The sequence below is a fragment of the Thermochaetoides thermophila genome (assembly GCF_000221225.1).
Source record: "Thermochaetoides thermophila DSM 1495 unplaced genomic scaffold scf7180000011820, whole genome shotgun sequence".
NCBI classification, from domain to species: Eukaryota; Fungi; Ascomycota; class Sordariomycetes; order Sordariales; family Chaetomiaceae; genus Thermochaetoides; species Thermochaetoides thermophila.
Window position 1 is genome coordinate 128,164 of NW_006383036.1, and position 16,212 is coordinate 144,375.

The 16,212-nt window shown below is 52.3% G+C and overlaps 5 protein-coding genes across 5 annotated transcripts; 2 read left to right on the forward strand and 3 right to left on the reverse strand.

Moving 5' to 3' along the window:
• Nucleotides 1-2,494: 2,494 nt before the first annotated feature.
• Nucleotides 2,495-4,519, forward strand: CTHT_0050650 (uncharacterized protein; the record flags this gene model as incomplete). The annotated part of the gene is made up of 1 exon (XM_006695345.1): nucleotides 2,495-4,519. One exon carries the CDS (start codon nucleotides 2,495-2,497, stop codon nucleotides 4,517-4,519), a length of 2,025 nt encoding a protein of 674 aa, XP_006695408.1.
• A 379-nt stretch (nucleotides 4,520-4,898) lies between these two features.
• CTHT_0050660 (uncharacterized protein) lies at nucleotides 4,899-6,314 on the reverse strand (the record flags this gene model as incomplete). Its single annotated transcript, XM_006695346.1, has 1 exon — nucleotides 4,899-6,314. The coding sequence occupies one exon, from the start codon at nucleotides 6,312-6,314 to the stop codon at nucleotides 4,899-4,901; it is 1,416 nt and encodes a 471-aa protein (XP_006695409.1).
• Nucleotides 6,315-7,974: 1,660 nt separating this feature from the next.
• Nucleotides 7,975-10,385, reverse strand: CTHT_0050670 (uncharacterized protein; the record flags this gene model as incomplete). Its single annotated transcript, XM_006695347.1, has 5 exons — nucleotides 7,975-8,169; nucleotides 8,229-8,865; nucleotides 9,243-9,394; nucleotides 9,756-9,823; nucleotides 9,881-10,385. The coding sequence occupies 5 exons, from the start codon at nucleotides 10,383-10,385 to the stop codon at nucleotides 7,975-7,977; spliced, it is 1,557 nt and encodes a 518-aa protein (XP_006695410.1).
• Nucleotides 10,386-11,658: 1,273 nt separating this feature from the next.
• Nucleotides 11,659-12,786, forward strand: CTHT_0050680 (uncharacterized protein; the record flags this gene model as incomplete). Its single annotated transcript, XM_006695348.1, has 1 exon — nucleotides 11,659-12,786. The coding sequence occupies one exon, from the start codon at nucleotides 11,659-11,661 to the stop codon at nucleotides 12,784-12,786; it is 1,128 nt and encodes a 375-aa protein (XP_006695411.1).
• A 565-nt stretch (nucleotides 12,787-13,351) lies between these two features.
• CTHT_0050690 (uncharacterized protein) lies at nucleotides 13,352-15,604 on the reverse strand (the record flags this gene model as incomplete). Its single annotated transcript, XM_006695349.1, has 2 exons — nucleotides 13,352-13,786; nucleotides 13,841-15,604. The coding sequence occupies 2 exons, from the start codon at nucleotides 15,602-15,604 to the stop codon at nucleotides 13,352-13,354; spliced, it is 2,199 nt and encodes a 732-aa protein (XP_006695412.1).
• Nucleotides 15,605-16,212: the final 608 nt, after the last annotated feature.

A 16,212-nucleotide genomic window follows, 5' to 3' on the forward strand; every position in this document is an offset into this window, starting at 1 on the left:
TCGGGAACAGGAAGAGAAAGGAAAAAAAAATATTAGGCGTTCTGGGTTTCTGCACCCATAGCCATAGTCCCCACAGGTTCACAGCCTCCCCTTTTTTCGATTTGTTGTTGTGTCCGTGTCTTTAGCTGCTTCTGCTTGCCCTTAAGCGGACATGAGTTTACATTGAAGTCCTCGGGGTTTATGGCCCCCAAGAGATACACTCCTTTCTTTCTTTCCATTCCCTTCCCTTTCCCCCTTTTGCTTTGACCACACCTTCTTCCCTTTCATAGGCCAGGTTGCATTAAGGCTTGGTCACATCATGTGCACATCTCCTGTCTATCATAGTCACTTGTTAGTACAATTCTACAGGGTGTTACCTCGTTTGCATCAGCTTCTCAGTTTCTCTCTTACAGTAGAAAAAAGAAGTCAGAACAAGCTCACAACTTGACTTCCTTTTCGGGTCGGTACAAAGGGATGGGTGGTTGCAGAGGAGTTGGCTTGTACATACTTCACTATTAATGTATGCTAAACTTTGGTGCTTGCTGGCAACGTATCAGGTATCAAATTCTGGTCAAGGAAAGTGTCGTGATGCGTTGTTTCATATGGCTGTGTGAATCTTATCATATTTGCCGAACTGGTCAAGCCACAAAATCTTATCCTCCACCTGATTCCCTTAGGCACATTGTTCTGTGAGCCATTCTAGGAAGTCTTGCAGACTCTCTGCTTTCAACATCAGAGCAGCCCCCTTCTGCCTAAAGAGCTCACCAGATGGCAGCGTCCGACAATCGATAAGTTTTCTACAACCTTCCTGCGAATTTGTGTCTGAAGCTGGACCCACAAGAACTGAGTTCCATCCAGCTGCCCAGGCTCCCTGAACGTCCTTCACCAACTCATCCCCGGCATAAACCTTAACCCATGGCCTTGTATGGCATTCTGTTATCGTCTGGTCTTGGGCACGCATAGCTCTAAGGGTGTTTGCTACTGCTTCGGCAGCATCAAAGATGCGGGGGTCCGGCTTGGTGACCCCGATGTCATATGAGATACAGTGTAGGTCAATGTCATACTCTGCTTTCTCTAAGTTGACAGCACCTGAGACACTAAACTGCACACCTGCCCGAACAGGGCTAATACGCAGGCCGCAGGAGGATAGGACACTCGTTACACGGTCATCTGAGTTGGTGATGACTCCTATGATAATGCAACTTGGCTGGCTAGTACTGAGAGGGTTGGGGGCTTGCTGAGCCTTGAGCTTTCGGAGAAGGTGTATAACACCGGGGGCTAGTGTGTAGCCTTCCCTGGAGGAAAAGCGATGCAGGAGCTTTGGGGCTAGATCTTTGGGCAGTTCTTCGTGTGGGCCGATCAGGGGCTGGAAAGTCTTGTGGATGACCTGGTGCTCGTGAGCGTCAATGTGAGCATTTCCTTGACTTGGTGCCTAATCGACACCTTCCTGGGGATAACTGGACTTACGTTGGTCCACCATTTCTCGGCCCCCATGCCGCTTTCTTTTCCATAATTTGGGTGTGCCTTGCTCTCCGACTTGTAGGCCGCTGTGAATGATGTCTCGAGCTGCTCCAGGCTAAAGCCATTCAATCCCAATTGACGTGCCACTAGGGCATATTGTTCTGGAATAGGTATCTTGGGCTTGAAGAGCGTCCCGAAGGCGTCAAAGCATAAAAGCAAGTCTCGCCTCCCCATCTCTATGTTTGCGGGCCAGGATGTGTGCGAGTACTTGTTTACACGATATCAAATCATCAGCACTTGAATGGACAGAGTGTTGTGTGGTTCACTTAGGCTTAAACGTAAGCCCTCAGTACCATAAGCATGCAAGGAACTGAGAGTAATAGGGAACAAGTGATTTCACACCGGTGAGTGGTTGATGGTGTGTTTTGACTTCCAGGTTAACCGAGTGTCAGTTGCAATTGGTGACAGGTTGGCAGTGCCATTGTTACTGGAACCAACCCTAATATGCAACCCTAACCCTCGTATTGACCTCGATGCTTTCCTGGTGAACCGTATCTATAGTGTCAAGTTGTAAGTTTCCAGCTGCATGTATGAGAACTCACACGCGTGACAAGACTCAACCAAAATATCGCAACGAACTCACCGGAGATGAGAGCCACATTTATCTCTAGATGAAGTTGGGACAGGAGCACTGCTGCGCTTTCGGGATGGTAGCCCTATGTGGCTTGTTTTCCTGGAGGACCTGCGGCTGATGATCGGGCATGAATTTGGAATAGTGGCTGATTGCCAAGGAAGTCTTGAACTGTTCGGATCGCTTTCGTTGATCAGGCTGGCGTTCCCACTGCGGCGTTAAAAAAGGGCTCTCGAGAGTCTGAAACCCCTGCCTTGACAGCGACCGCGTCCGACCCCGGGTATACACTGCTGGATATGAGAGCTACTGGCTGGCGATCCCGATCATTTTGAGTCTACGACACGCGCCTGTCCTTCCCAGCCGATCTGTTGACTTTTTGTCTGACCAACAATAGAGAACTCTTGTATCCACATCAATATCAAAATGGCCTCGAACGCGCCCGCTGAGCGCCAACCGGCTCAATATACGCCATATCGGCCAGGCGCTCGGCTGACGCAGCAAGCACAACAAAAGTGTCAATCCCCTCATGATGGCCCTCAACGCGAATACAAGCCACTACAGCCACCAGAGCAAGGCTTGGTTTCTTCCATGGCAGGACTGGCCATTAGCAACACAGGACCGGCCCAAATACAGGGAGCGGCCACGCCTAATTCAGTGCCCGAATTCGGGACGGCCGGATCTCGGCGGTCTCTGCGAGTGATACAACCATATCGCCTCCCCGGAAAGTCAGAAAGTGCTCAAGTTGCGCCGAACAGCTTGCCAACGACGCCGGCTCCCAGTCAAAGTGTGGCCAAGCCAACAGCAGCCAACCAGGCAAACATTACCGCTTCGGTCCAGCAACCTCTATCAAACAATGGGCACAGTTTCCCTAATCCTCCCCAAACGAACGAGCCAAGTTCAACTGCCTTGGGGCAGGATTCTCAGTCACAAGCGACAACAACGACTGCTCTTGCTTGTGATACTCTACAAACACCTGGCCCCATCCCAGTTTTACCGCCGTGGAAGGTGAATGTGAACCCGTACTTGAACACTCAGGCTCAATCTTCTCTTGTTCCTAAAAGCCCCAGACCAGCTTACCCCGATCATGAGGGTCTGATTCCTGTTGAAAAGCCGGCCCCTCCTGACCATGAAGGACTCATTCCTGTCGACTCGGAGCTAGAATTCTCCAGCCCGCTCTTTCCAAACCAATCGGTTACCTCTCCACTATCTCCTTCACAACCTACTGATAATCAGAACATAAGTCAATACTCCCCTACAGCGACTTCTTCGCAGCCTACAGTGACGCAATGCGCTCAGCAAACCCAGCAACCCACATCCTTGCCAATAAACAACCCTCACCCACAAGTTAACCAAATCACAGGCCAATATCCCCCTGTGACGGCTCCTTCTCCTCCTCCTGTAATGCAGCCTGGCCAAGTATCGAGTCAGCAAACTCAACCAGCAATTGTTGCGCCAGTACCAAAACCTCCTCATCCACAACCAAGTGATGGCCTGTCCTCCCCATCAACACCCAGCTTGGGCCAAACTCCTGTCACCCCATCGTCACCGCCGCCACCGTATTCCCCGCCATTGCAATCTCCCCCCCAATACCCAGGCTCTACTGGCTCTGTTGCTGTGCCCCCGGCAACCATTGCTTGCGCAACTCAGGGACACGCGCCAGTCACACAGGTTTCTTCAGGGCCTTATCTAGCTGCGGTTGCTTCTCCGGCTCCTGGCCCTAACCCACCACCACTTCCCCCGAGGCCTGCTACTCAACCACATGTATATCCTACTACGCAGAGCCAGCTGCCGACCATTAATGTCCCGACAATCTCTGTGCCGCAGACACCCATGGGTGCGCAGCCTCTTTCTCCTCACCCGGGAACCCAGCCAGCACCAATGTTTCCGGCACCAACTCCCCAAGCAGCCGCCGTAGGACCCTACGCGCCTGTGGCAGTTTCTCCCAGACCGGGCACGACAACTCCTCAGCCCATGGCCATTCCTCAGACAATACCGCCTCCTCCTCAATCAACGTCACATCTTAACGCTTATCCTGTCTCCAAACCATCAGTAATCCCTATCATTCCATCAGTGTCAGGCTCTATGTCACCTGCTAGGCCTGCAACAGCACTGGGCCACATCGCCAGCTCAGTGCTCAACCGCCCCGACAAGTGGAGTAAGAAGACGGCAAGTTTCCTAGGTGAGGCCATCAAGTTCGCTGCAGCGACCGCCGAGGAAGCAATGCAGGTTGCTGGCGTGCACCGGCACAAGTCCCTTTCGGCAAGGTCACCGCCGACATATAACTATGCACTTGTGCCAGTTCCTGGGTTTCCTGGGCCTCAACCCCAGCCGTGGCCTGCTCCTGTGCCTGGGACGCCGATGTCCCCTGTTGTGCCGGGTCCTGCGGCGGGGGCTCCTAGTGTTCCGGGTGTTCCTGGTGCTCCTGGGCCAATGATGCCGCAGCGATGAAAAAGGAGCTTGTTGGGCTGAAAGGGCTTCAGGGGGTCGTCATTGGCATTACATTGGTTCGAAACAGGCTTTGTGGAAATGTCAATGGCTTTGCGCCAGTCAGACAAGCCTCCGAGTGGCCTCCTCTCAAGTCAGAGAAGTTGATAGGCAAACTGGTAAACAGTCATAAAACTGCGCGACATTCGCTCGGATGTTCTTGGGTATTATATGATAAATTGAATTTCGAATATCTTAGTCCCGACTCTCAGTCAATATATCTGTTTATTTTACTGTTTTATCAACGTCTTTGCAGATGGGTGCAGGCGACTGCTCATTATCGGCTCGGGGGTTGGCCCGACGCGGCCCCAAGCATCCCTTATAACTAGAATCAAGAGTATTCTCAATCTGTTTCAACTATATTTGGGACTTTGGCACCTCTTTTCAATGGCCTCAGCCAATCTTCCCTTCCAGGCGGCCAATACACTCGATTCTGTGGACCGCCCATCGCGACCTCATCCAAGGGGACCTCCTTGCCAGGAACTTGTTGGCATTGCTCATCACCACCCGCGCTTGCGCCGTTGTGATCACTGATACTGTCCGAAACAGCTCGTTTTCTCTTGAAGTGTGCAGCAGCCTTCTGCTTCTTCCTAGAAAGTTGGACAGGTAGCCGTGGTTCATCATCACGTTCGTAGGGCACCATGTCGTTGATCTTCTCGAATCCGGGTAGCTTGAAGTTGCGCATGAGCTCAAAAACAGCTTGCTCCTTGTCCTTGGCCTCGATCATCAGGTCCATGTCAGGAGGACAGGGCGGTAATGTGGCCACTCGTGGGCTATGCTTTCTCCTGTCGCGAGGGGTCACGGCTCCGGGACAGGGCTCGCTGTAGTGCATCTTCTGAGTGATACCCTTGCATTTCCATGTTGCGGCGATACGTTCCTGGAGTTCTGGCTGGCTGATGTCGAATGTCCCCTCTCGACACTGGGTGCTGTCGAAGACGATGTTGTGATGATGGTAATCCAGCACCAGAGGAATGTTGAGCTCTTCGCAAATGGGCAGCAGGTCGTGAACACTCCAGCTCACGTCGTCATTCTCCAAAACTAGTCTAGCCTTAATTGAAGGAGAGAGTGTGGCATAGTTTTTGCGGAATCTGTCCAACGTGGCGGCTTTGTCTCCATACACACCACCCATATGGAGAATCATCACCGCATCGCGGTCCTGCTGTTCGGGAAGTCGGAGAAGAGTCAACATCTCGTCGTGGTATTCCAAATCTCTGATGGCCGCGTCGATTACCTCCTTTCGCGGAGACCCAAGCTGGGTAAACTGGCCTGGATGTGTAGTAAGCCGATGTCCCAGTTCTGCCGCAACCTTGCCAACTTCTGCAAGGAGCTCTGAAGCGAAAGGTGCCAGCCTGTAGCCATGTTGTAGGTGACTGGCGAAGGGGAACATCTCAGAGCTAAGTCGTAGAAACTTGATGCCATACTTGTCGTTCCACTTTAGCATTTTGATGATATCGCGGGCGTTTGCCAAGCCAAGGTCCTGGACAAACTTGTCCCCAAGCTCCTTGCGAGCCTTCTTGGATTTGTCAGGTCGGTTTTTGACAGGATGCTCGGGCTGAGAGGGATCCCTGAGTGGGTGTCGATGCTCAATGATGCTGGCCATTCTGCAGGTTCGAGAGCTGAAGATTGGCGTCTTTGCAGAACGAAGGTAGGTGTTGAGGCACGCATACCCCAGACGTCCTCTCCAGGGCAGTGGCAAGTAATCGCTGTTGACAGGAGGGGGTCTCGCAGCACCTCTTTCGATGACGATTGGTACCTCCATGGTGTCAACTGTTGCTTCCACATCACATGAATACTGGGTTAATCTGGCCTCGCCAGTTAGTGAGTTCTCATTGATTACCTCGGATATAATCGACTGTGTCTCATCATCGGTCGGGTCTGGCAAATACTCGGATAGAGACTCATCGGAAGACCCTTCAATCATCTCCTCGACTTTGATCTTTCTCCTCTTTGTTGTTGCTCTGAGACGTCTATTTGTCTCTGCCAACTTTGTGACAGCGAACTGTGCATCATCCCCCTCCGAAGGGTTGAAGTTGGTTGGTTCCTCCAATTCCCCTGCTTTCATCCTTCTTTGAACGGCGGTCTTTGTCAGACAGCTCCTTGAACGTCTGAGCCCAGCTTGAGTTGGAGACGGGTCCTGACATTTGGAGAGGGTCACGGCTTTTTTCTTGGTGATTGTCTTTGTTGATGCCTTGTTTTTGACAGCCATTGGGATCAGCACTTCAGTTGAGTGGCTTGTGATGTTTTGATGAATATGATGGATACACCGAAGGAGAAAGTGTCGAGTGAAAGACGAGTGAGCAGAATGCAGAAGGTAGATTGAGCTAGGAATAGCCAGTCTGAGTTGTCTGGCCTGATACAGGATTAAAGATCTCAGGGACATGTAGAAGCCATGAATTTTCGCCAAGAAAATGGTGAGGGGCAGAGATGCCTTTCGGTAAGCACAAAATATATAACAGTTCTGGAACCGAGTGTGGCAATGTAGTCGATGTCCTGTATAGTCCAGGCATAGATTTCCGGGCCCTGCTGTTGCCCTCGACGCAAGGATAAATCAGGTAGCTTAAAGCCCCGGGGGAAGGAACTTTTGGCAAAGTTCCAACGAATGTTGTGGGTGGATTTCGAGCTCTAGCTCCATCTTTTCTTGATTTCGGATCTCTGTGGTGTTTTTGATAGGCAATTGGACGTATATGAGTCGTGGAGAACACGGAATAATTTAAGGTGGCGGGGACATTCATGCATGATGCGTCAAGATGAGAGTGGGTGTGCACAAGTGCCTATGATGTCATTGATCTTCAAAAGCATCAGCAGTCGCCAAGACCTGTTGTGGAGTAATAAGATGGAATATTTTGCACACTCATCTTTTACTGTCAGTTGCCAAAAAGCTGGTGCTATCTATCACCGAGAGTCAAACTGCTAATACACTGGATGATTATCTGAGAGTATCGGAATTTAAGAATCACTGAATGGCTCTGTCACTGACCATGGTCCCTGGTGACTACCTTTCAAGTCACTTCCGTTGCAGGAAATAGGCACATACAACCACACCCACTGGAAAACACGGCATCCCATTCGCTCTACTCTCGTTAAGCCAGTGAGGGCTGGGTTAGTACCTAGATCGGTGACGTCTGGGGAATACCCGGTGTTGTATGTTTTAGACATTTTTGCCTCCCTTTCAAGATTTTATGGGCTGAAAATGCCAACGTCTAGATGGATTAGCGTGCAAGATCTAAGAACAATTAGGATTCGTTGAGATTAGGCCAAATGGTGAAATATGTTATGGACAGTCCGTATGTAGAGGCACAAAGGAGGAGGAGGGGGGCCAAACAAGACACATGGAACTGCAAGGGAGTATCATGCCCACAAGCGGTGCAGTAAATGTGGATTTACAAGGTGGCATTAACGAAAAGCAGTCTAGTCCAGTGTTACTCAATGTCAAGCTCTTCATAGTACCGATAGAGGCCATTGGTATACTTCTGCCTTCGAGGACTCTGTAAGTATTCCTTGATGCCGGTGCATTCAGCCACAGCCTTGTGAAGCGCAAACACTTTTGAGTGTTTGCCTTCGCGTTTGAGCTTGCCCGTTGCCTTCGGGAACATGTATTTGACACCATCTACACACTAAAGATATTGTCAACTGAGCCATTCATGACGAAAATTGGAGGAGAAACGCAGCGCACTTGGAAAAGGATCAGATCTGCGACTGTCAACTTGCCCCCGTAGAGCCATGGCCCGTCGCCGCTTGCTTTAGAACTGAGAACCCGCTCAAAGTATGTGAAAAACTTGGGCATACGGCTTTTTACATAATCTTCGGCGCGCCTTTTACTTTCAAGCTTCTGATCCTCGTAGTAGAGGCTCACAGCAATCGGGTGGTGGCAGTCATGCACCTCGTTACTCAGTCCATCCAGTGCAGTCAGCACCAACTCGTTCACTCTGTAAAGACCGTCTGGGTCCTCCTCAGGGTTAGGCAAGAGGCCAAGGCGGTTGCCGAGGTAAAGAACGATGTTGGGCGTTTGGCTGATGACAAGCTCTCCTTGCCTGAGGATTGGAGGGGCTAGAATAGGAGGGTTGACGCCGTCATCCGGAGTCTCTCCTTGAACATAGGCAAGGACTTCGTCAATACCGCCCTCTGTGGCAGCTGTGTCGGTGTAGTCGGCACCAGCTTTTTCGAGAACTAAGCGCACATGTTCGCCTCGTCCAGGAAATCCGGGCCAGTAGATCAAATGGTAGGATAGGTCCTTGTCAGACTTCTGCCGCTGAGCCGGAACTTCGGACGACATAGTCAGATATGGTAGAAGCGGTAGACTTGACTTCTTGCTGATCCAGTTCGTATGTGAAGAAGTCGGGTTTCAGAGGACTCGCAAAGGAGAGGCTGGAACACAGCAAACGGAGAAAGTAAGTGGCTGTGAAACCCTCAGCCAGGTATGCAGATGACGTCAGGTGACTCCGCATCGGATCTGCGTAACGGCAAAATCTTACAATTGATCAAGGACCAGGAATTCAGCGGATCTAACAATGGACATGTTGGGGTGTGGAAATGCGTATAGGTTCATTCCGCTTTGATGGTGTTGTGAATTAATGACCAACACTCGGCTGGATCTTCAAAGACATGCCACATTTCCCTGTTCTTTGTCAGTACCGGGAAGGAGCAAGTAAAGCTAAACATCGAAACGCAATGCGTTTATTGAACTTACCGAGGAAGGCTTGCAAATGCCCGTTCAAATCTTTCTGGTGCGTTCTTTTCCTCCAGTCCAGCAGCAGCAATGCCTGTTACTCTGCGGATGAGGATAAGTCGAATCCAGCCTGGGAACAACCTGGAAATGACGCCGTAAGCCTCAGGGTCACTCTGTGTTGAGTCGCCAATGCATATTATCTTCCTTCGAGGGAACCACTGCCTAATCTTTTTGATCCTGTTGACTTTGAACGTCTCTGTTCCAACTGTCAGTGTCTCGAGCAACCCAGAGACTGTTATCCAGCTCGTGTCACGAAGAATCAACTGCCCGTATGGAAAATACTTGTCCCTGAAATCACGGAGCAAGGGATACAGGTTGTACGGAGATGCTGAAAGGTAAAAGAACGGTGCGGAGGGAGGCAACAAATTGCGAAGATAAGTGTACAACTCCGGCATGCCATCAACTGGCGTTGGTTCAGACTTGTTGAGCGTTAGCCTACGAGCAATTTCGGTCACCAAGAACACTGAAACGCACCACAAACGTCGTTCTTAAAATGCCAGCTGGATCATCTGTTTGTGTAATCTTGATTGTATCATCGATGTCTAGAAAGATCCTGTCAGCATGGGAAAGTGTGCAGATTGGATAGAGCACACTCATACCTGAGATGATAGCCCACCCTTCTGGCTCCGCAAACAAAGTCTTCATCTCTAGCATGCCAGTGACGCCTCGTGGGACGTCAGCGACGGATCGAGCAACTAGATGACTGAAGTTGTGCGGGAGCTGCTTTATATCGCTGCTGATGCCATTTCTACCACCAGGACCCAGATCCAGCTGAACGAGGTTCTCAAAGTTGACTCTGACACATCTCCCTGGCAGGACTTCCATCATAAATGGGGCCACGCGCCATTCGATTGTTTTTTCCTCTTTGTCACCTTTGGAAAACCCCAGCTTACTGGCAATATCGCCTACGATATCTACAGCTTTTGGCGATGGCTTATGGTCGAAGACGGCAGCAACAAATTCGGCCTGCCATACTCCTCCGGGTCCTTGGAAAGCTACATTGTCCATGAGCCAGACTACATCATCGGACGAGACGGAAACAGGAAGCGGGTTCTTGGGGTCGAGGTAGGAAAGCCAGTTGGTGATTTTGCGTTGGCGTCGCATCAATGCATCCTGAACTTTGGAGACAATGCTGGACGTTCTGGCTGGTGTGGATTCAACACTGTTGACCCTGCGATGGCACTGGGTCTGCCTTGGGAAGATGGAGGACCCCAAGTTGGTGGCCCTGTATCGCGTTCTGGAAGGTATCAAAGATGGCATATTCGTGGCTCCTAATCAAGACCGAGGGAATAAGTGGAGACAGTAACAACAGCAAACACAAATCGAAGCAATCTTAACAGAAGAGACCTCTTCGAAACGTATCCATAATAAAGCATCGGTGAGGAAAGGGTATTGGAATATGGATTAACTGCGCGTTATATACTGCATTGTTTAGGCTTTTTTGCATGGGGTTCGCGCCGTAAGGCTGAGCGGCTTGTACGGCACAGCTACCGCAGCCATCACAGCCATCACAGCTGTCGTTGCAGCTGTCCTGGATGCCTGACCTAAGTTTGGTGGTGCAAGTGACGCACCGCATGACCTTGGTCGGTGACCTAACAGGCACGCGGCAAGCCTTCATGAACAGAGTTACTGCTGGGCTTGGCAAACTCATCGTAGCTCGTGCTTGCAGTCAAGATGCCATTATGAACGGGGAAGAGTTTTTCGGCTTATAGACTGTTGGCTGTAGATCTCTCGCAGTCAGCTGGTTACCTCAATACCAATCACAGAAGTACATATAATCAAAGGAGAACACTTGAGACAGCTCGCGGTCACTGTTTTTGGATAAGATAGCGACGCTCGTTGGCATTGTGAACAACGATAAGTTGTATCTCAGGATCAACACAGCCCTTTGCTCAGCAGGGTCAATGATTCTTGATTATTGAAAGACAGGGTGCAGGAATAACTGTATGTGGCACCATAGGGAGACAATTCGCAGCCTGTTGCAAAAAATGAAACCTCAAAATTTGAAACTCTTAACTTGAAATCGTCAGCACATGGGTTGTCGCTTGTTCAAGATGACAATGACAAGCAGCTGGCCATTGGATTCTGCTCGGTCCTGGTGTCAAGCTCAGCGATGTGGGGCAGAGTATTGCGGGATGCAATCTGTAGGGACCACAGCGATACCCTACCCCTCGTGCGGTGGGTCCCAATTGCTTGCCAAGACCAATAAGACCATCACGAGATGCATGCTCCAACGGTCACTGTCTCCGTCACATTCCCTTTACATGGGGCCGTTCTCACGAAAAAGGCAGCGGGAGAGAAGGGATAAACCCACCTACACACCAGAAAATTGTCTCCCAAAGCATTGTTACGAAGCAGCCTTTGACGCATGCCCATCATGGACACACCACCTCGTCGTCCGCGCCATGCGGTGCACACATTCCCCCTCCGCTACCTCGTCGTCGTCCCCATCCTCCTCGCCCTGCTGACCGGCTACACCCTCTTCGTCCACTGCGACACGGACATCTACATGCTTTACAGCCAGTGCCATGCCAGGTCGCGTGTCCCATGGCTCTCTCATATCCCGGTGATCGGCAGCCCTGCCTGCTTCCTAGTCAGCTTCTTTCAGAAGGCCGCGGCATCCGTCTCCCTGCGCGCCATCAGTATCATGGCGCTCGTCCTCTCGTTCCTGGCTGGCCTTTTGACAGTGAGCACGGTCGAGGCGGCGAGAATCTGCAATGCACCGGCGGTACTGATTGCGTACCCCACGGGGCCATGGCTCGTATTCGACTTAATCGGCGGTGCTATGATTTGGCAGCTGGTCATCATTCCAGCCTTCTTCCATCGCAGCCGTGAGATTATCCTTGCCCGCCGTCGTGGAGGGCCGGCGCAGCTCTTGGGACCGGCCGATCCGACATTTGGTGAGGCCATGCGACATCTGGCCAAGGTTGCTGAGACAGTTGCCATTCCCATAGCCGTTGCACTCGGCTTCGTCGTTCCTTCTATTCTGCTCCTCGTCCTCGACACCCCCATCGTCGCCCTTGTGTGGCTGTTCTTCCCCGTCTGGGTTTCTCTCATCAGGCAGGCTGTCCGCAAAATTGTGCTCTCGCTGCGCGAGGTCTGGCATTCCAGTTGCCATCTCGAGTCGAACCGACTGGCGCTTGTAGCAGTCTACATCATCCCGACCATTTGCTCGATCATTTCATATGTTCTATTCCTGTGGAGCTTGACACAGCCCGACGATCGCAAGGAAATGACGCGCTCGACGGTCAAGTTTATCATAATCAACACGTTTTTCATCGGCCTGACAGTGCTATATTGGGTTTTTGTGGAAGCTGGATGGAGAGTTGCTGCTGTGATGGCTCTCGTCTCAGTGCTTCTAGGCCCTGGCGCGGGCATTTGCATTGGCTGGATCTACCGGGAGAGTACTGTAGATCCAGACGGGGGCGTGACCGTCGTTGTGGTTGGGGGCCGGAGGAACAGCGAAGATGATTGTTTATCTGAACACACTCCGTTGCTGCGGTGAGCAGTGAAGCAGGAGGATAAAGCGATATATTATTTGGGTGCCAAGAAAAGAATGACCTGAAGACATGTCCGACTTTGGCAAGTCTACTGTTATGTACTTAATGGCTTCGATGATGTTATGAGCTATTTGTTCATAGTTGCAGATACCATGATACCACATGATGATTAATGTATTGTTAAATACTCAAAACATAAGAGCTGCGTATGCTATATATGTACAGTAGGATCCAAAGATTCGTTCCATATCATGACGCCTCATCGTAGTTAGGAAACACACTTCATAAAAAGGATGCGCTGCTGCATCCAGCTTTGTTCAGTCGCCCCGATTTTGCTTCCTTTCACCGCAGCTGCAGCCCCGCAAGTCCCGAGCACCAACCATACGCCAAAAAAAAGCCCAAAAAAATGCACCCCACAGGCACGTGGAATTGCGACATCGCGGTCGCGGGGGATGCTGCCACTGAGATGCGTTCAAGAATGCCCAACGCCCCCACAAGACACGCAACTTCTTTTATCCTCCCCATTTCTCACACATTCTCTCTTTTCTTTTCCAGGGGATTGTTAACAAATCAAATGGTGGTGCCTGGGAACTGTGTCATGTTCGTCCAGCCATGCGACAGCGCCGGCCACGAGTCGACCCCAAACATTTCGGGACCAAATATGAACCCGTCCGCCGTTTCTTCAAACGCGTTGCTCGCGCCTGTCATCGCGCTGGTCTGCGAAGGCGGCGCTGGGGGGACAGCAGCAGCTACTTGTGGGTCGGCGACTGGCATGTTTAGTGCTGTCATGGGGGACAGCGTGGTCGGAGGAAGAGTGGGCATCTGGACTGCTGGTGGTGTATGAGAGATGCCTTGCATTTGGTCGGTGTCAGGTATTTGTTCCACAAGGTACGGCATTTCTGACCCAGGGGTGATGCTTGGCCCGCGAGCGCGGCTCAACTGTAGGGAAGCTGGGGTCTCGGGTAGTTGCAGTCCGTTGGAGATAAGTCTCTCGATGTCAGATTGCTAAGGAACCGTTAGTGACTTAGCTTGATTTGGCCGGTCCAAGAAGACACTTACGATAGCAGCCGAAGCTGGTCCAGGAGTCGACTGTCGCGCAGCACGGAGGCAGACATTGGCAAGCTCTTGCACACGTTCTTGCGTGAGACCAAGCTCAGCCCCTTCGGCCATCTGCACTCCATGATACAGGATTTTGGTACATTGGAAAGCACAGGCGGGAAGATCAAGGTCAGCAACGGGAGTCTTGTTGCCGAGGGTCAGCAATTGCGAGAACATGTCGGCCATAGCCTTGGCGTGCTCGTAGCAGGTTCGCCGCCTGTTCATGACGTAGTGCAGGTCGAGCTGCTGCAGCGCAGCCGGAGGTAGTGCCTCCTTGAGGCCTGGCAGGAAGATGCGGTAGAGATCGAGATGACATTGTCGCCACCATACGTGTGTCATGACAAAGATACCGAGCCGTGGAGAGTAGCTACGCAGCCGAAAGTTTGCCTCGCAGCCGCGAAACGAGGCTGGCAGCCTCGCCTCAAAAGCCTCGAGCTCAGTGGCAAGTTCGGAACACTGGCCTGGGAGGAGTGCAAGTGCATCCTGAGATGGTGAGGCCACTGCTCGAGAAGTGCACTCCAGGATTCGGTTCCGCATCCAATGGAGGCGGATGTGTAAGGCCATGAGACCCAGCACATCTGGCAAAGGTGGGACGACACCTCCTGGGCCGGGGCCCGGGAATCGGAGCGGCTCGGTCGGCTCAGGCAAGTCAAAGTCAAAGTTGCGCTCGTTGCAGGGGAGCTGTAGATGGATCTGACGCTCGGCATCAGCCCAGAGCGCGAACTCGGGCTGGCCAGCAGCGATGGATGAGTCGATCATGTAGATGGTCCACATCAATCGGCGGCGGGCCTCGCGGGCAAGGAAGCAAAGATCCGGATTTTCGTGGTTTAGTCGGAGAGCTATGGCGAAGCGACTGGCGATGGCGTGAAGCATAAATGCGCTCGAGAAGCGCTTGGAAAGGATGCGATGTTTTATGGCCAACACTAGAGCCTGCAGACGGGGGATGGAAGGTCTTTCTAGGTCGGCCAGGCACATGGTCACGGCATCTTCGATGCAGCGGCTGCCGTAGGCGTCCATACCGGGGCCCAGGTCAGTTAGGAGGGATGTGATGCCAATAATGGCGAGCAGTAGAGCGCGGTCCAACGAGCCGGCGTGGTAGCGCTCCATGAGGGACGGCCGATGAAGAAAGGAGAACATGGCGATGTGATGGACATGTCGGAAGAAGTTGTCGAAGGCCTTGAGAGCCAGGGCCTCGTCGGGATCAGTATTGTCGACAGCGGCCGATCCGGGGCTGGTAGTGCTGCTGGCAGACGCTCCGTAATCGTTCGGCACCGCCTGACCTGGCTGGCCGTCGTCATGCGACGACATGGCAGGCGAGTTGGCCGTCCCAGGGGCAGCAGCCGCGGCGACGCCGGCGGCAGAAGTGGAGCTCGGAATGGCCACGGGCGGCGGCAACGGCAAAGACCGCTTCCCGGGCCGATAGACGCACTCCAGCCCCTGGGCACGGCACCGGTCGCAGCTCGGCATCGAACCGCTGCACCTGGCCTTCCTGGCATGGCAGTTCTGGCAGGCCTGGCGCACGCGGCGGCGTGGCACCGAGATGGACATGCCATTGCCCTCGCCTGAGACCATCTCGACCCCGACATTTTCGTCGTACGAGCAGGAAAAGCCAAGCCGTTCGCAGTTTGAGCAGATCTCGCGGCGGCCATCGCATCGTACCTTGCGCGCGCGGCATGTCACGCACGTATTGGTGGTCCGCTTCTGCGGACGCGGCGAAGTAGTCATGGTACAGGGGAGGGTGTAGCTGGTGACTGGCTGAGTTTGAGTTTGACTTAAAGTTGAGTCTTTATCTTTCGGGTGTGTATTCCCGGTATTGTTTGGTCAAGAAGTCTGGTCGGCCGATGAGGATTGGGTCCAGTCAGGTAGATGGGGATTGGGATCAGGAAAGCAACAAGCAGCTATGAGCTATGAGTATAAGCGGGCGTGAATAAGGGTCGATGGCCAATCAAGCAGTGTATGATATCTGAAATCCCGTCTGCAATAGCCCGGCTGGGTCATCGCAGGTCCTGCAGCCACACACACTCCCATTCGCCCCCGTCGAGCCCAATTTTGCGTCCACGTCGTGTGCGTCTCTCTGTCTTTGCCTTTCTGGTGATGGATACGGATGAGATGATGTGCCTGTTCTCCAGTTTGCAGGCATTTCAGCTCTGGCGATCTCAAAGAGGCCTGTCGTTGTTGTGATGGGATGCAGGTCCAAGTCGTCCGTCAGTTGGTCCTGCCTGCCTGGTCGCCGACCAACCTCCCTTGCTCGCTTTCCGCACGCTGCTCACCTCGGGCTCTCACTTGCTCAGGCCCTTCGATTTGTGGGGAACTCTTGGGTTTGCTCCACACGG